Source organism: Morone saxatilis, unplaced genomic scaffold (assembly GCF_004916995.1).
Source record: "Morone saxatilis isolate NCDOM2014 unplaced genomic scaffold, NCSU_SB_2.0 Contig23, whole genome shotgun sequence".
Classification (NCBI taxonomy): domain Eukaryota; kingdom Metazoa; phylum Chordata; class Actinopteri; family Moronidae; genus Morone; species Morone saxatilis.
The window spans coordinates 23,071,503-23,090,110 of NW_023339796.1; the positions used below are offsets into that span (position 1 = coordinate 23,071,503).

At 40.3% G+C, this 18,608-nt stretch overlaps 2 protein-coding genes across 2 annotated transcripts in view; one reads left to right on the top strand and one right to left on the bottom strand.

Annotated features, from left to right (window-relative positions):
• The first annotated feature begins 1,319 nt into the window (after window positions 1-1,319).
• On the top strand, window positions 1,320-10,367 carry ankrd33bb (ankyrin repeat domain 33Bb). Its single transcript, XM_035670917.1, has 5 exons — window positions 1,320-1,706; window positions 5,222-5,351; window positions 8,872-9,012; window positions 9,195-9,358; window positions 9,510-10,367. Exons 1-5 carry the CDS (start codon window positions 1,320-1,322, stop codon window positions 10,164-10,166), a joined length of 1,479 nt encoding a protein of 492 aa, XP_035526810.1. The 3' UTR covers window positions 10,167-10,367.
• A 4,756-nt stretch (window positions 10,368-15,123) lies between these two features.
• The window catches only part of ctnnd2b (catenin (cadherin-associated protein), delta 2b), a 123,567-nt gene continuing 120,082 nt past the window's right edge, over window positions 15,124-18,608 (bottom strand). Inside the window, exon 24 of the mRNA XM_035670918.1 lies at window positions 15,124-18,253. Coding sequence (XP_035526811.1) covers window positions 17,990-18,253 — 264 coding nt within the window. The 3' untranslated portion in view covers window positions 15,124-17,989. The remainder of the gene's footprint in view (window positions 18,254-18,608) is intronic.

Genomic DNA, 18,608 nt, shown 5'->3' on the forward strand with positions numbered 1-18,608 from the left:
TAAGATGGCAATGTTAAGTGCATCAGAAGATGAAACCAGAGGGGGCAGGATTGACTTGCCCAGTTGCACTAATGACTTTAATTCTCTAATAAGGATATCTCTGTCAGAACAAAGCTAATAAATTAATGTTCATGTGACTATCGGCATGGATCTTTTGGTCTGTCTCACATTTGTTGCATTGATTTTTACATGTTCTTCATTATTAAGTGTATTTAAAGTCTTGTGAGAAGAACCCACTGGTTCAATTGCTTATTTTCTTCTGTTGTCCCTGTAAAACGTCTACAGATATTACAAGAGAAGACTTTAAAAAGTTAAGACATTCCCTCTGTGCTTGTACCATTCAGCTTTACACTTTATTATATTCCAAAAGAAAACATTCAAACTCTTCTCACTGGGGAGGGGAACGCGACAGAACAGCTAGAGCTAAAGAGAGGGAGAGGGAGAGCGACTAAAGGGATTATCATGCGTCAATTCAAGAGAATGTCTCCTCCCATTGCTGGCCATCATCAAAGGAAGCCCAATGTTTCTCCACAGGGAAACACGGGATTAGTTGCACAGTGCTGTTAGCGGTGACTGTTACAGTTTTCAAACAAGACGATTGCCTGTTCTTCTACTTTCCAGAGGACAACTTCAGCTTTAACTTCTCATCAAGAATTCAGGAATTCAAGCAGTCCGTTTGGGATCTGATGCCATGATTAAAAGATGTGAAGGGTGATGCTTTTGGCGCCTTTGTGAAGAGTCACATGGAAAAGGCCGTTTGCTTTGCCACAATTCGAAACTCATGGATACTCTTGGGTTTATCAAACTGCATTTATTTGGAAATGCAACGCTGACTCTCTCAAGAAGAAAACAGTTCAGTTTTTATTGACCCTTGGTCACTTCAGTCAAGAGTGACTACCGCAGATCATGCTTATGATCAAACCTTTCTTAATGAAATTTTCTTTTGGAGTTGGACTAGAGAATCCTAACTTCTATGGCATTCTAAGAAGATTTATTCGCCGAGGGATTGGGAGCATGTGTAAAGATCTCATCCCTCCCCTGTGACTTCTGGTGACCCTTACCTCTTAGGAAACCTGACATTTGACGGAAACAAATACAAGAATGAGACAATGTATTGCAGTAGGATGGTGGACATGAACTCTAGGTCTTCCTAGTTGTCCTGGCAGTCCACAAAAATTTTCAAAAGTGCGTGGGGGAAGGGGAAGGTTTAAATGGTGTTAATAACAGGGGAACAAGGTGAAGGTTCAAAAGTTCGAGAGAATGGATTTGCCAAAGGTGTGGGACCGGGTGAGACTGAGTTTAGGACCTATAAAGTCGACATGGATACACCTACCATGTCCATTATCAATGTTGACGATAATGGGGATGAGTCTGAGGTGTCAGGAGGGGACAATAACGAGGGAAATGAAGTTGATTACACACAAAATTATTGGGAGGATGAGGATGATATCTACCAGGAGTTCGAGGAGTTGGACTTTGAGGCATTGTCGGATAACTTGGACACACGGAGCATTGTCTCAGACGATTCTTTCTATCCCCCTGACAATTCAGTTATACCCTATATGTACCGCTCACCAAGCCCTGACACCCCCGAGCCAATTTCTTTCTTTAAGGCCTGCTGCAACAACAACGCCATCATCGTCAAGATTATGATCAGACAAGGAGTGACCGAAGAGGAAGTGAAAGAGACAGATAGGAACAGAAGAGTAGGTGTCTGGGTTCAACGCATTTTAAGGAAAAGTTTGATTCTCAGGCACTGATGGCTTTGTTTTCACTGCTTACCTGCAACCAGCAAAGTCTACATTTTGTTTCCAACTTTACTGATGGAAACCAAAAGAATCCCAATGTTTTTCCATTGGAAAACTAATTTTGCTAAACCTATGACTGGTGATACAGAATGTTCCATGAGCATCACTCTTAAAGAACTGTACCAATGTACCAAGTTTATGTAAGTTTTAGCTCTGCAGATCGCGTACTTTAGTTGACTTCTGACCATTCAACAATGAATTCAGTTTTAAGTTTCAGCTTTTTGGGTGTATTTTACTACTTTACATGCAGCCATTGGTTTCCATTAATACCACTGCATGGTGATCTAGATCAAGTCCATACTGATTTTAATAGTCTGCTCTGTGTTACTTGAATAATAACTTTAACCAGAGTTTGGCACACTTAACGTTTACTATGATAAATTTCAAGTAACATTTGAGTCAGCCAGCTGATTTTCATACTGTGTGGAAATAAATGCAGAAGAATGGCTGATTCAAAGGTAGGAAATACACAATAAGTACAAAGTTCTGGTGCACCAGAAAGTCTTATTGGCAGGAGCATTTGATCGAAAAATTTTTTTTATCAACTTCATATCAATTTGAACCAACAAAATACATTCAAAATAATGAGACACCACATTGTGGTTTGAAAAATAGCCAGCAGTAATGTTAGGTACTGATGATTATATATTTTGTATCAGTGTCCCATTTTCCATTGAGTTCCATGTGTAACTGATTTGATGTGCAGCATCAGTGATACAACGCTGTCAGCAGTGAGCTGTTATACCTTTAAATCATATGATTTAAAATCATAATGATATTATACCTTGGTATGGTATATATGTTGCTGCTGCCCACCATACATGATGTTTTGTAAGTACATATACCTTCAAGGGTGTTTGTCCACTCAGTACCATTTTAACCATTTTAAGCTGTTAAGTCCACAGTTTACAAGTATTAATCAGAACTCCCACTGCTCAGATTTTATTAGGGTTCACAAAACACAAAGTCTAAAATGTAGAATTTCTTTAAAAAGTGTCAACGTTTATTCTTTAATTGATCATTTCAGTCCAATTACTAAACCGTGTAGTTGTATGTAACACAAAGGTACAAAAAAAAAAGCATGGTGACCCAGAGTGAACTTTTTCTCACTGACAGTCACATCAGGTTTTGGGGTCAGCCACTGAAGGTCAAATCGTGAAGGAGGGTTCAGAGAAGTTGGTTAAGCCTCCGGTGACAGATGGGGGGGTGGGTGTGAAGTAGCAGCTTGCCATCAGGGCTCAGCTTTTAAAGGGCTTGCTAAGACATTGACCCAAGCACTAGGTAATAGGCCTATGCTTGTAGAGCTGAACAAACAGAGAAGGATTGTCCTAGAGCACTGTGACACAGCATATACTGCCATGGAAATGAGTTGAATCAATCAACTCATTGTCTGTATTGTTACCCAGCAAAAAACCTTAACACAAAGGATTTGTATACTGGATGTCATCTTTAATATTTGTTGCATTAGAATCAGGCTGGATTCCTGACTGTGCAGCACTGACCTTACTGGCTATACGACTGCATAACATTCACGATTTCCACCCTCTTCAACTCCCCTGGCTGTAAGAAATTCCGTCTTTCTGTACCCTCACCAGTGGTTTGACTTCCTCTTTGTCAGTTGCATTCACAGGACGTTGCAATACGGTCTGTGTTTTTTCAATCAAGTTCACTTGATTCGTACCATCACATGCAACTTACATATGTAGTAAATGTCAAGTTATTTTGGTCAGTTATTAATACACATTTGTCACTCTAAAGACAATGCTTTTTTAGTAATTTCCTTGAATTCATGACATCGCCATTTTCTCAGAATCCCAACCTCTTGATCTACGTTTAAATCAAGTTCTTGTCGTATCCCATAAAGATTGAATTGAACAGCTGTACCTTTTGAGGCGCTTTCCACATGTGGGTAGGGGCGAGGCATAATTTAATACCTAATTTGGGAAGATTACAGTGGGAACTACAACAAAATGAAGCTACATTTGTGTGAATCGTAAAACTTTTTGTATCAAAACTGCAGACAGAAACATTTTTACTGGGACCTCAGACCCTATAGGCCAAGTTTGAATTTTGTTACTGACACAAAGCAGACCATAGAGACCTTTCTGCAGGACTGTGGTTTACTTTAAATTACTTACTTTATATGATTATTTTAAAAATATTTTTAAGATTGTTTATCTCTTTGGAGAACAGGGGTGGAATGGAAAATCCTTACATATACTCTGTTTTAAAGATATTTGAGATTACAGAGGTTACATTACAATTACATTTTTACCCATTGTGCTGTTCTTTGAAATAGATGGATGCTACAGGAGCGCTCACTTTAAGTATCAGTCGTTTAGATTCCACTTAAAGTGGTGGTTTGCCTATAAACTGTGTGCTTGTCTGACCACTGTTGTTATTTGCCTTCCTGGACTTTTAGGAGTGAGACCAGATCTCAGCAATTAAGTTGGAGACAAACTGTTGTCATTATGACTAAAACACCAAATTTTACTTCCAATTTTAAACCAAGGTGGACTAGAAGGTGTGCACCCCAAGATCCAGTTTGGTCTGAATTGAGTCCTCAGGTTTTCAGGCAGTCGGGGATGTCTGAGGACAAAGGTGCATCTCCATCACTGAGGCAGATGTGATAGGCGTCTCGATGCACTGCCAATGATCCGATACATTAAAGAAACATATGAAACAACTACTAATGCAACAGGAATGGATTCAGCCATCACTAAACTCCAACATTGCACAAAACAATCACTAAGTACTACTGATAAGTATAATTAAAATCTGTACTTAATACTACATAATACTTAAACTGCAGTGTGCTGGTTTGATGTCACATTCTGTCACACCGCCAGCTGGTTAAACTCAGCATGCCGATTGGTGGAATTGGTGGATTGTTTTTATCAGTTAGCGTAAGACTTATTAACTGTCTCAAAAGCTGGATAATGCAACCCCTGTCCTCTTTGTTAATGTGTTTTTTGGTAAAATATTTAAGAAAAAAATAATAATTTACCCCCAATCCAAACACTAACTCTGATTTAACAGCTATTACTTTCCTTTTAAATAAGAGCAAACCAGCCAATAGCAATTTGGGCAATTAGATGCTTGGCAACTGACCACTCCAGTTGGAAACCCATGTTTAGCCTGAATTAACAGGCTATTACAGACTCCCTATCAGTCTGTTACGCACTTTGAAAAACATCTTTTTATTTGGCCTGTTGGCAGCATGACTGATAAGCGTTATTTGTTTTCATCAGAATTACTGCAATGATTTTCTCCTCTGAGGAAATACAGCTATGAACCCATAAATAAAGCTTCACCGTAGCCCCAAGAAACCATTTTGGTGTTTTTAAAAGTCAAAATCAATCTCATACGAGGAGAAAAGAGGAAACTCAAGCACTCTTGTTTTTGTGTTTCAGTCTGGGCTGATTATGGCCTGCTACCATGGATACGTGGACGTGGTCATCGCCCTCTCTCAGTGCCCGTACCTCGATGTTAACTGGCAGGACAACGAGGGAAACACTGCTCTTATTACTGCAGCACAAGCAGGTAAACACACCTCTGGATTTTTTAACTCCTATATAGTTTGAATTTTTAAACATCTATTGGTGTGATTATTGTAAACAAATGAAACAATCATGGTGAGTCTGTAACTAATAGCAGGGGCGTTGTTAGTGCTAGTATTTCTTAAAAAAAACATCCACACAGGTAGTGTATTTTGACTGATTAAAATCATTGACTCTTGTCTTGACTGTGTGGGCTTGTACAGACTGTACCTGACTAAGATTTTGCTCTCAATTAAGTTACCCGATTAATCAAAAAAGTGACATATTTTATGGATATTTCATATTATATTCAATGCATAACAATAACTACAGAATATTGTACAATGAACCCAAGTACTTAACAAAATAACAAAGTTTGTGTAAAATTTGTGACTTTTCCTGTGAGTATTACGTCAGAGAGGAATTTTTCCTGATATTGTCTGTGTTATGTTTATTTCATTTTTACCAATGATACTTAATAGGCTTTTGGACTAATTCAGTATTTTATTCTCCTGATGCTTGGCCATTGTTCTATCAGCTCTTTGGTTGTATTAACTTGTCTAATTCAGTACAAGGCTGTTTAGCAGAGAGTGAAGGCTCTGTGAATACAACTTGTATGTTTAGAAGTTTTCTTACACCCCTTAAAATCAAGAAGGCCTTGCAACCCCCGTAAAGCTTTGGCGACCACTAGTAGAGGTCCTGACCCCCAGGTTGGGAATCACTACTCTAGGCTAGTGTCTCTAGGCAACAAACAATCATGTTGCAACAAGTTTCTTGTTAGAATAAGATACGTATGTAGTTATACAAAGATACGTCCATGTTGTGAAATAATAAGACAAAGTGTTGTCATGACAAGAAATGCTTCTAGTTTCTTTAGTAATCAGTAAATATGTAACAATGACATAAACAACATTTTGTTGTTTGTGTAGTTGTTTATGACAACTTCAAGCTTTATTGTTTGTGTTTTTTTCATATCTCCGGCCATCAGTACTAACATTGTACTCACCAAAATAATAGCTGAGATCAATTGCTGAACTAGGCAATAATCCTAAAACTAGGTCCAACGAGGCAACAAACTGTCAGATTACAGGTTGTAAACTAGCTGGCAGTTTAGCCAGATTAGCTACCACTTATTAATGTGCACAAGTACAGGCCAAAGCTGAATCAGGAACTAAGGGCTGGATGTTGACGACATAGATATACATAGATATATAAAAGAACTAGATACAGTGGAGCCACTCTGCCTTGCTGTCAATTTTATCTAGTGTCCATTCGTGGTATTGCAGCAAAAAATTCCCCTGCGGCCCAAAAACGTTGTGACTCCATTGTGATTCATCTCCCACCATTACATAAGAAACGTGTAAAACTGTTGACAGGGCAACTTTAAATGTCAATTATGGCCCTTTTTTATTATTCCTTTTTGACCCATGGACCTATTAATATTTGTAAAACACTCTTGAGGCTGAGAAAAGGGATTTATTCTTCTGTGATGTCATCCCAATGGAAAGTTGCGGGTGGTAGAAGTGGGAGAAACACTTCTCTAGTCCACATAACCAGGAAGTAAACCTGGAAGCTATAAAACCTTTTGGCGTATGCGCCAGGCGAGCAATTCTCATTGGACTGAATATGTGCCATCTTGGCATTTGGTATCTAGTTATTATCTTATTTTATATCTATGGCTGACAATTAACAATTAGGGTAATACCTTTATTATTCCCTTTCTTTTTCTCTCTTCCACAGAAATGTGTCTAAAATATTGGCTTCTTTACAACCTGTTTGATCCTCTGAAAGCTTTTGTTGAATGATCAATTTGTTTATTTATAAACCCATTTTACTGTATAGCTAATATTGAACCTGTCTTCTAGTGAGACACATTGTGTACCGTAGATATTGTTATGTTTCTCACCCCCACCCCCCCACTACTTTTAATGCATCATTTACAGTGGTCGACATTTTATTGCAGAGAATTGAGTTTCAGAATTGGCCCAAATTAAAGCACAGAGCATATTATGAGGTCTGGTGCTTCCATTTGCTAGAATCACTGTTATTTGCTGGCATTAGAAAGTACCATGGTAAGTAATTTCAGTGATGCAGCCACATGTATCAGACATGGCGCCTCAGCCTCTCATCTGTTAACGATGATGAATGGCTCCCTGTGGCCTGTGATGAATAGCTGCAGACTATTCTTCATTTTCTGCTTCATTAAAAGAGGTATCGATCTCCTTTCATGACAAAGTATTCTGCAACACCTCAGGGGAACAGGTGCATGACAGCAGCACAGTGGTCGAATACTTTACCTAAACCCTTCACTACAGGTGGAAAGTGTCTAGACATGTGCTGGGAATGAACTCCCATTATTCCCCATCCTCCTCACCCTTCCATTCAACCATGCTGTAACTCCTTAACAGATTCCTGTTCCATGATAATCCTGCATTGTGCTCATATTAAGGAATTTCAGTAGATCAGACTCTTTCATTAGTCTGGATTTAGACTGGATTTACTCAGTTAGGAACTCAGGTTGTGAACATTTAACAAGCTGTGCTGAACGGAAGAAAGCTGCAGTTTGATTTAAAATCCCATCAGCAACTGTAAGTGGCTGACAAAATGTAAGCTTGAAATAGATCGCAAATGTGTGATTAACAGACCAAAATATTAAGAGATATTGTTTTTATTGAAACATTTTAAAGGGATCACCTAAAAATAAAAATAAGAATTGTGTTTTCGTTACCTTAGAATGAGCCCTTTATATCTACAGAGGGCGTTGGTCCTCTGTCCTGTTGCACCGTTTGTGTTTTTACAGTATCCCAGAATAAAGTTAGCAAACGAGAGACAGTATTTTTGTAACAATATCCGATGTAGCATCACAATTGTATAAAACATAAATGAGTCTTCAGGGAGCAAGTGTAATAAATGCAATAACAATATTAATATGAAGGAATTAGCCCAATTATCTCTAAGTATGCCAACACACAGACTTGGTGCTCCTCCTTGACTGACTGGAGTAACCAACAAGTGGATACTGATTAGTGAGCATGACTTACTAATTGACGTGAAAAGTGGGCATGAATTAGCAGTTCAGCCAGGGCCACCTCTGTCAAAAGAAAACTTTATTTCCAAATGTAGAATGTTATATTTGGGGGTATGGCTCTGTTCTGGGACCTTGTTGCCCTTCCACGTGCCTATGTGGAAAGCTTAAGACAAGGAGAGCAGCAGCAAAGACCCCCCAGGGTACAGAACAGAGCAAGCATCAATGGCAACAAAAATACCATTGATTAGTCAGATACAACATAAAAGGAGGAGCTGGGTTAGAATGCCACCTACAATGTTTTCCTAGAGATATATGATAGAAGTGAGAGAGAACGTAGAAAAGTGATGAGTATGGGTGCACTGGTGGCTCATGTCCTAGGGCTGGTTCCTTGCTGTGGTGACCATGGGTTCGAGTCTGACCTGAGAGTCGTTGAAATATAGAACAGCAAAGACAATATGTCAGCTATATAATGTCTGTGTTTCTCTCTGGTCTGCAGGTCATATGACAATCTCTAACTACCTACTCAACTACTTCCCTGGGCTGGACATCGAGAGGAGGAACTGTCACGGTTTCACAGCTTTGATGAAGGCTGCAATGCAGGGCCGGGCTGAGTGTGTCAGAACTCTCATGCTGGCTGGTAAAACACAGAAATTTTAATTATCTTCTTGCAAGCGACTGAAAGCTATGTGTATTAGATGTCTGTATCAGGGTACAAATCTCCTTTGCTGTATGAATGAATGTACAAATGTAGAGCAGATTACAGTACAGATGTAGGCACAGATTCTCACTTCGACCACTTCCATAAACTCCTGTTTCCAGGAAGTGATATTCAGGCACGGGACTACGGACGAAAAATGACACCCAGGGAGTGGGCTCTCTTCACTGGTCGATACGAGACGGCCAACCTGATGTATCGGCTGATGGCAAAGCCCTGTGCAGAGCAGTTCTGTGACTCCTTCTCCCTGGAGTGGCCCATGCTGGAGGTTTAAAAAATTCATCATGACTACAGTTCTACTATTAAATACACCACACAATGCCTTTTATCGCCCTGCGAGAAATTCAATACAAGGAGTAAAAATATGTTCTTTTTTAGGTTGATTCCTGGAAACTATAACATTTGATCTTGTTCTGCAGGAGCTGGTGGCCCAGGCCCAAGAGCCCCAGTCCTGCTGGAGGCGTTTGCTCAACGTCCTCTCCTGCTGCCCTTATAGGTTTTACATCAACAACAAGATAAACCCCATGGATGACGGCGTTCTTGACCACATGATCCGTGTCACCACCAGTATTTCCAGTCCATTCATTGCCATAGCTTGCCGCACCGTGAGTCCGGGCAGCCCGCCGTGCATCGGGAAGCGCCGTCAAGCCGTGCAGGAGATCCTGAGGAGGCAACGGGTGGCTGAGCTGAAGCGCCTGGGCCCGGACAGACTGAACAACTACAAGTTATTTTTCCAGAACTCGCGGGTCCTTCTCATCCCCAAGACGACGGATCGGAGGGCCAGCCTCCAGCCTCAGCTGCTGAGCAAAGTGGCCATGGCGTCCACGGTGGCCATGAGACGAGCAAGTCTCCTGCCTCTGAACATGCTGAGGAGAAGCAGCGTGCGGTCAGGCATTGTGGTGCCCAAAGTGAGGCTCTGCAAAGCCCCACCCCCGACCTTTATACCGGAAAAACACAAAAAGAGCAGTAACCACAACCAGCTCGAGATCCCCAATTGGAACTACAAGATGAAGAGAGTAGAGAGGAGGCGGGAGGAGGAGAGGCAAAGACAGTTACTCATGATAAGGAGGAGATAAGGGGAAAGGGGAGTACTGTATGTTCACATTATTTGAGAAAGCAGGACATGACTTGCTACAACTTCAAAGAGCTGGATGTTATAATACAGAGTGCTATTGCTTCCACATATAAGTTGTTTCTTTAAACGTCAACTTTAAATGTCAATATAACAGCAAATTTTTGTTTGCTGAGATTGATGATATTGCTGAATTTGTTGCCTTGTTTCTACCTGAGTTCACATGCTTAATTTGTGAGGCATAATTTATACAGTGTAGAATTTGTAATTCCTGCTAGGATGCTGACAAAATAAATGTTTCTATGTTGGCAGCTTATATTTATGGTAAATTCAAGGACACATGGATGGCAAAAGAAGTGTCAAGGTCAACTATACTTCAGAAATCGATGTTTCCGACTCAGAACATGCTACCAAGCTGCAAAGAATGAGGAAAACTTAAGTAAGATCAGTAAGATTCAGTAATTACTAAGGGAAGGAAAAGGGAGAAGGACAAAAAAAAACAATAGGACATAATGCTTGTTGAAAAGGATGAGTACAGGACACATAGGGCAAAATGTTGAACAAAATAAAATTTGACAGTAAAATATGCCAGTGAGGAATATCAAGAGGGCAGAAATGGGGCTTGAAACGGCCCAGAGGTGGTAGCCAGTTGGAGGGATTTCACAGGATGCAGAGAAGAGCTCCGACATGGCCAAATGAAGATTGGTGGCTGGCTGCTACAGCAGATTGCCACAGGAAAGGGATCGCTGAGCACGCAGGAGGAAGCCAAGAAGCCATTTGACACCGATACATAGTAGAACAGGTATTTGCAAGGAAGGGGCGAGCTTATGAGCAGTATTTGACAGCTGAGCTGAGGAACCAGCTCACAGTGGCTTTGTAAAGACTTTGTGGAGAATTGGAAAGGCAGAGCCAAAAATAAACAGCTTAGTGCGAGACTGTGACTTGTTGACTTCAAACATAATCACAAGGGATAGTCCACAGCTACTGTCTGCTGTATCTCACCTGCTCTGTGAGAAACGCAGGGCCACCATTAGTTCTTCCTGTGCATGTGTATTTGAATTTTGCATTGGAATGACAGTAATGAAAAAAAGCATTGGAAATACATTACATACATTGCTACAAAAATGACAGTGAGGAAAAGTACCAAATATGGTATGTAAATCTTTATAAAAGATGAATGAGATTGGTTTAATTGTACTGTACGGTATTACCTTTATCACCAACTAGTGGTAAACACTTGGAATTGCAACCAAATTGTTGAAAATTTAGTTAATAATTAGTGCAGAGACTCCTCAAAAATCTTAATAAATGAATCAGTTATGTTTTTAAGTGGAGGTGTGAGCACAGATTGATTACGGTCATTTTGTGCTGTGAGGCAAATGTTCCTTTAATATTTAAGCCGTCATGAAACTTGACAGAGTATGATGCTAGTAAAGCATGTAATACCAAAGGGATGCACAAGCTCTGTACTCTTTTCTCCTTCTGATCTATTTTTCTCTGGGACTGAACTGGTCTGGACTGGACATACATTCACTGGAGTGGACTGGAGACCATTTCTGCCAAAAACTGGAACTCTTAGGTAGTGGAACACAAACTACTGAGCAACAACTCCTTTCTACCCGGTGTTTAAGCATGTTGGCACTGGGATGGAAGCTGATGGAGGATATCATCATACTTACATATTGAGAGGGTGGAGAAACAACGCCGGAGTGGGATTTAGCATCAGTAGCTCAACTTTGGGTCACTTCAATAAACTGCATTTCATTTACTGACTACATCGCTGACTCTAAGCAAAGGAAAACCAAATCTATATGCCAAATTGACTAAATTAACACTTGATAGCCTGACGAATCCATGTCACAGCATCTTGACGAGGGATTCTGAAAGCTAAACTACAATAAAGGGCTCATAGGTCAACTTCATGAACCTCTTTATCATTCATGGATGCATAAAGTTGAAATGAACCCTTTAATTGTGTAGTGTCTTTCTCTGTGTGACTCATTACACACAAACATCATCTGAATGACTTGCAGTAAACTAATTTGTGATGTTCTGAGGCTGCCTTACTGAAAAAAAATCACGTTAATATTACTACAGCAACACACGATGTGCAATCCATCCACAGTGCTTAAATGTTAATATTCTCTTTTTTTAATAAGTGCTGCTATATTATGAAGAACACATTCTCACCACTTGGGGTTGGGAGAGAGGGTTAAAAATGTAATCTTATACAATTACTAATTACCTGTTTGTGTTACTTTTGGATTACCTTAACACCAAATAAGAAGAGGAGAAAATTATTATCAAAAAGAAGCATTGATGCAAGTGTATTCTATAAGACAACAGAAGAGAAAAGTTTTAGGATCGAAAATGTGTATTTTTACACAAACTGTTGAATTTTAATGCTAAATAATCCCCATTTTTGCTAAATGTATTTTTGTCTGTAACTGTAATGGATTACAGCTACCTTATTTTGCATCCTGATTACGTAACTCAGTTAATGCAATCCTTTACTCCCCAAGCCTGCACTTACCATGCCGTGCAAAAGCAACAAATACAATATTCTGTCGAAACTTGGTTCATATGTGATCTGAAGTGTGTTTTGGTGGGAAAACTGTACAGTAAGTAGAAATTTATTTACTGTCCTCTCAGGGATGATGTCTGTAGTTTGAAGGAACAATCAGTGGAATTCTGGAGGGAGTTTTGTGCACTGTAGTCTCACTGTTAAACCTTATAAGGGGCGGCAGTAGCTCAGGATTAATGAACTATGTCTTCTTAGAGTGCTGAATCATTACAGGGATCTCCCACATGACCAGAACTTACCAACAAAAATCATCTGTCCTGGGAACCATAAAAATATTGTAAAAAATTTCAGTGCACCCACTAATTATACTGGGGAGCTTTCCAACGTTTGGCTGATCAAACACTTTATATGCTGAGGTGGAACATCTCACAAACCTCTTTTGCTTTGTTACCTCAGCAGCAGAGACACACTGTATGCCAGTAAGAAGTGCAGCTTGAGGTAGAATTCATGAACCCAGCCTTCAGAGTCTGCTGCATGTTGTTTTTAACTACAGGTGTCTTGCGAAAAATACTCGTGGTGTAGCTGAGATAAGGAAAAAGATGCACTTCTGCCTACCTCTCATCCCTGGAGCTGTGACCGACGCCTTGCACACGCTTTGTTCTGCGCTCCAACAGTGCATGTGTGATGGAAAAAGATGTGACCCACCCCAAAGCTCTAAAGATAAAAGCTGTGCCTGTGGTGTGGTGTGGTGTTCTGTCTGCAGAGACTAAAATGGCCGCCACCCTGACCTGTGTTGCAGTTTCTCTAATGACCACTAGAGAGCACTCATGGCCCTTTAGACATCAATATACTTACATGTAGTATTAAGATACACACATGTACTTACAGGTATGTATTGTACAAGCATTCACATGGCCCTGGACATTCACCTGCACGTTCACGCTCACGCTCACACACACACACACACACAGCTCGGAATAAGAGCTTATCTCATGAGTGGCCTAAAGCGTTCAATCTTCTGTTCTCTTCTGTTCTGAAGCACTGGAAAGCTTTTTGCGGCTGGCTGAGACTGCATCACCCAGTATTTCCATCTGTAGAAGCTGTGGGGCATTTTCATACAGTGCCAGTTAAAGTGCTGAAATGAGCAGTTAATGGATTATACAAAGCAATTTGCAATGACTTCTGCTTTCAAACTCAGATTTAAACAGTGGTGGAAGAAGTACTCTGGTCCGTTACTCAAGTAAAAGTAGAAATCGTCGCAAAATACTCCCTAAGTAAGAGTACAGAAGTATTATGAGCAAATATACTTAAAGTTATATCTTATCACCATGCAGAATGGCTTCTTGCACAGTAGACGCTATTATATCACATATAAGAGCATTTTAATCTTGTGCTTCCTCAATGTGGAGCCAATTTGAGATACTTTGTATACCACTGGGTAAATTACTAGTATAGTGTTGCATATCATATACGCATATGTATTTAATAATATTACACCCCCCCCCCAAAAAAAAAAACAAAAACTAGTTACATTACTTTTGTTGTCAACCCCTACTGACTGACTGAAATCCAACAATCCAATCACATCCTCTGATTCGTTTTTGTAGTTGTGGAGGAAACTAGTTTGGAAGATGGAAACATTCAGCAGCTGGAAATATTCCATGTCCTTGATTTTAACAGAGACGACAGAGAAGCGCTGGGGGGAGTTTTTGATACATGCGTGTAAGTCTGAATTTTGTGGAGAAGGGTCGAAATTACCTACTAATTGTGCTAGCTAGTAGTGTAACTAATTACTGTTGGCAGGGAGTAATAAGTAAAGTAATAACATTATTTTTGAAGAGAGAAATGTGTAATAAATAAAAATGTTTGGGCATCTAGCCCAGTAACTAGTAACCATATGTGCCAAATTAATGTAGTGGAGTAAAACGTACAACATTTCCCTGATGTGTAATGGTATAGAGTAGCAGAGAATGGAAAAAACTTATGTAAAGTACAAGTATGTCAAAACTGTACTTATATAAACGGGACAGATCTGTTCCTGAGCCCAGTCTCACAACGTTAATATCGAGCTCCGTCTTTTGGGTGTTTTGACAAAGTTGTCTCCAGTCCTTTTTCAAGAAGAGAGAAGTCAAATTGCCTTTTTTTGCCTTTCCTGTCCAGCGTCACTTAAAGGTCTCACAGCACACTGGTGAGGATTGTCTGCTGTCAGTCCATCAGGATGCACAATTCTCATTTATAACGCTTATTTTTCATTACGTTTCAGCCATAAAAAAGGTCCTCATTTTAGATGTACTTTTATTCACTAATGTATGGCAATGTGTCTTTTTTGGGCTGTATTCATGATTTTAGTAAATAATGCAACCTAAAAACTGATTTGCTATGTTTCCTGTTCCTGTCATGTTTAAAGGTTTCTAAATAAGAAAAGAATTACAGAATATGAAATAGACACTGTGTTTACTGGGTCTCAAGCACATTAGGTTATCTTTCAAACATTTTCCCCATGCACACACAGGAGACTTGCAGACTGTACTGAGGGAGAGGAAAATAAAGGTTGCAGGGAAAGTAGGATTTCAAAGTAAAAGCTCATGGTAAGTGTTAGGAATACTGTAAAAATCTGTGATTTTTAAAAAACCTGGTTTTAGCATGATGAAATACCACAAAGACACTCTCCTGGCAACAGAACAAACAACTCTCACAGTCAGAGGTTCTTCGATGGTCCGTTTATATTTTTTGGAGCAGTTGCAATCTGTTTGAGGCAATAGAAAGATTCACAATTCTCTTTTTAAAACACGTTTGGTCTAGCAACAAAAAGGTTACCGACGTAATATCTCCATACAGGTCTTATAGTCAGGATTTTTCTGCCTAAGGATCACAAGGACATACATAACGTTGTCAGTTTCCAGATGCTCACTAACAAATACAGTTCGTCTGTTTTTCATCCAGTGTTTTCGTGGGGACAGTTGCATTATGAGTCATTTTTCAAGCATCATAAGATGACCTTTAGAACTTCTAAACAGCAGTGGGTAGGGAGAACCAGGGTCTGTTTACAATTTTGCCTTTCTTACAAAAAAACGAAAAAACAAAAACAAAACAATAAATCACTCATTTAGTTCCTGATTCACTGACAACAAATACTCATGCGTTCATGGGTTCAATTTGCTGTTTAGCATCATGATACCAATTGATTTTGAGGGTTTTCATGAACAGCTGATTGTTCTTTGTTATGTGGTTTAAAACAGTCCCCTGTGACATGATCGGAACTCGCGGCTGATAATCAATAGTTTGCTATCGATGCAAATGAGAACAAATATTTTGTGCACAGTTAAAATACAGACATGTTGGAAATACTTCTCACGGATGTAGCACCTTTTTAGACTGCTTCAGTGACAACGTGGATCCCTGGGCCCTGGTCTACTCTACTCCACATAGCAACAACATTACTACACAAAGTCGACAATTTAGTGTGTTGACCAGAAAATAAAGTGTGAACAAAATTCCTACATGTAGCTGTTTTTTTTTTACAAGTCTTTTTCCATAATGTTGCTGCTATAAGTGACATCCACATCTGCACATAAAAAGTATATATTTATATTTATATAATATATATCCGTACTCTATTAACAGTTTTGTCTACCATGAAGTTAGAATTGCCACCCATCTCTCAGAAAAGTTTTTTTTTTTTTTTATACTTCAAACATTGATTATTTTACAACACAGAAATCAACTAAATTTGTACAACTTTGGAGGAAGCGATGCTCCGCCTGGTCGCATGGGTTTTTTTTTCCTTTTGTTTTTTTTTCTTTTTATGTTTTTCTCCCCAGTCCCGGTGCAGTTAGACAGTTTTCATCCCAGTAAAACACAGTTTAGAAAAACCAAAGCATTTACAAACTGGCATCGTTAGAACCGCAAGGATGTTCTGCTGAGAGCTTCAGCTGAACTTGGACCCTTTAACACGCCCCTAACTGTCCCCCCTGCCTTCTTCAGCTGGGGGGAAGTAACCCTTGTTTGGCACGGTTATATACACAATGAGCACAGTTCACTCAAAGGAGGGGCTCATGAGAACGAAATGGGGATCTGAGGTGTTAATGTGGAAAGATAGCCACCAAAAAACCAAAGCTAGCCTAAAAAAAAATGTCACGGAAAAGGCTGCTCGACTGTTTTACTTTGGCAGCTGTACTGTCAGCTATTGTGTGAAAACTATCTGTAGGGCAGTAAAAGGAGCACCGTGACCTACCAGAATTGATGCTTCAATACCCAATTCATATCCAGTGTTTCACAGTAGCGAATCATTGATATCCATCTGGAGCTGTGATATGAACTTTGAAAGTCTGTGTGTGTATTTGTGTGTGTGTATTGGGGGTGGGTAAGTGAGTGAGGAAGTGAGGTGGCGAAAGGCCTGACATGACACAGAAAATAGTGCAATGTACAGTACACAATGCATCTCGTAAATGTACAGTGTACATCAAATACTATACAACCAGAATCGAGAATTAAAAAAGTAGAAACACAACAAAAGAAAAAAAACAGAACCTGTTACAAATGACAAAGTCCAGAAGCGTTCTTTGCCCAGAGGAGGATACATCACGCTGAAGCCATACAGAGAAACAAAAGTTTGTGTGACAGACGTCCTACATGTCCTACAGCTCTGCCTCTTGTGCTTCACATTACTAAAAGCCATGTTGCTATACCACATATTTACAGGTTTCTCCTGGGTATCTCTCACACGTTCCATTCACAATCCAAAACCTTCCGTCCTCGAGTCCACTGATCCATTCTTCTCTTTCACTGTCCTTCTTCATCACCACATATTTTCCCCCTCTTTTTCTATCTTTGCCCTCTTCTCCTTTCATCATGTCCGTCCCTCCTACGTTCTGTATCCAGAGGCCTTCAGGTGCAGGAGGCCATCGCTCTGTCTGCGGAACCTTCTAGCAGTAGTTGATCACAAACTAAACACAGAAAGAAAATGTGTCTGTCGGTTTTGTTGGTGGTGTGCATGCACATGCATGGCCGCTCGTCCGTTCACTTCTTTTCCTTCTTTTCCCCCTCTCCTTCCCCCCTCAGATGTCTGTGAAAGGAGTGTAATGTCTCAGATATCTCCTCATGTCTCTCTTCCTGCACTCCATCCTCCCCCTCCGTCTTCCTGCTACCTATGATGCTACTCAGGAACTACAGGGGAGGATGGGGAGGGAGGGAAGCTGTCCTTTTATCTTCTCTCCTCCACTTTTTAAACTACCCCCTTCACCATCCCATTTGCCTTCATCCATCCTCTACTCCTCCTCCAAATCCTCCACCCTCGACTCCCCTTAGACCCAGGAGTCCGGAGAAGCTGGATAGTGGCTGGTCTCATAGTTGAGCTCGCTGTAGGGCCGCGAGGCTGAGTAGAAGTCTACATAGTTGCCGGTGGACTTGAGGCCCTGCAAGTGCATGTTGAGGTCGCCCTGCGGGGGGCGCCCTCCCGGGTGAACCTGGTTCTCGTAGAAGGCCTGGTCCTCGTAGTTGCTGCTGTCGGGAGGGGGAGGATTTTGGAAAGGAGGGTAGGGTTCTGAAGGCAGGCCTTGAGAGGAGACCTGCAAAAAAATTAAAAACAGCATGAAGTGAGGAAGTGAGGGCAAGTGTTCTAACATGCTAAAGTAAAATACCTGTAAAAAACAACCGAGAAGTGCACACACCTTTGTGTCAGAAAGGACATTGCCACAAAGTACTGACAGCTTTAGAAATAAATCACTTTGCTCAAAAACATTAAAACTGCCCTTTTAGATGTCAATTTGAATGTGACTCCTCACATTTCCAAAGGTTTTTCATAACACACGCTGCACATTGATAGACTTCTGCCAGCTTGAGCTTGCTAGCATAACACATGAAGTTCCAGTGAGTAATGGCAGCTAGTGGCAGTAAAAATGCTAACCCAGGCTACAATTCTTC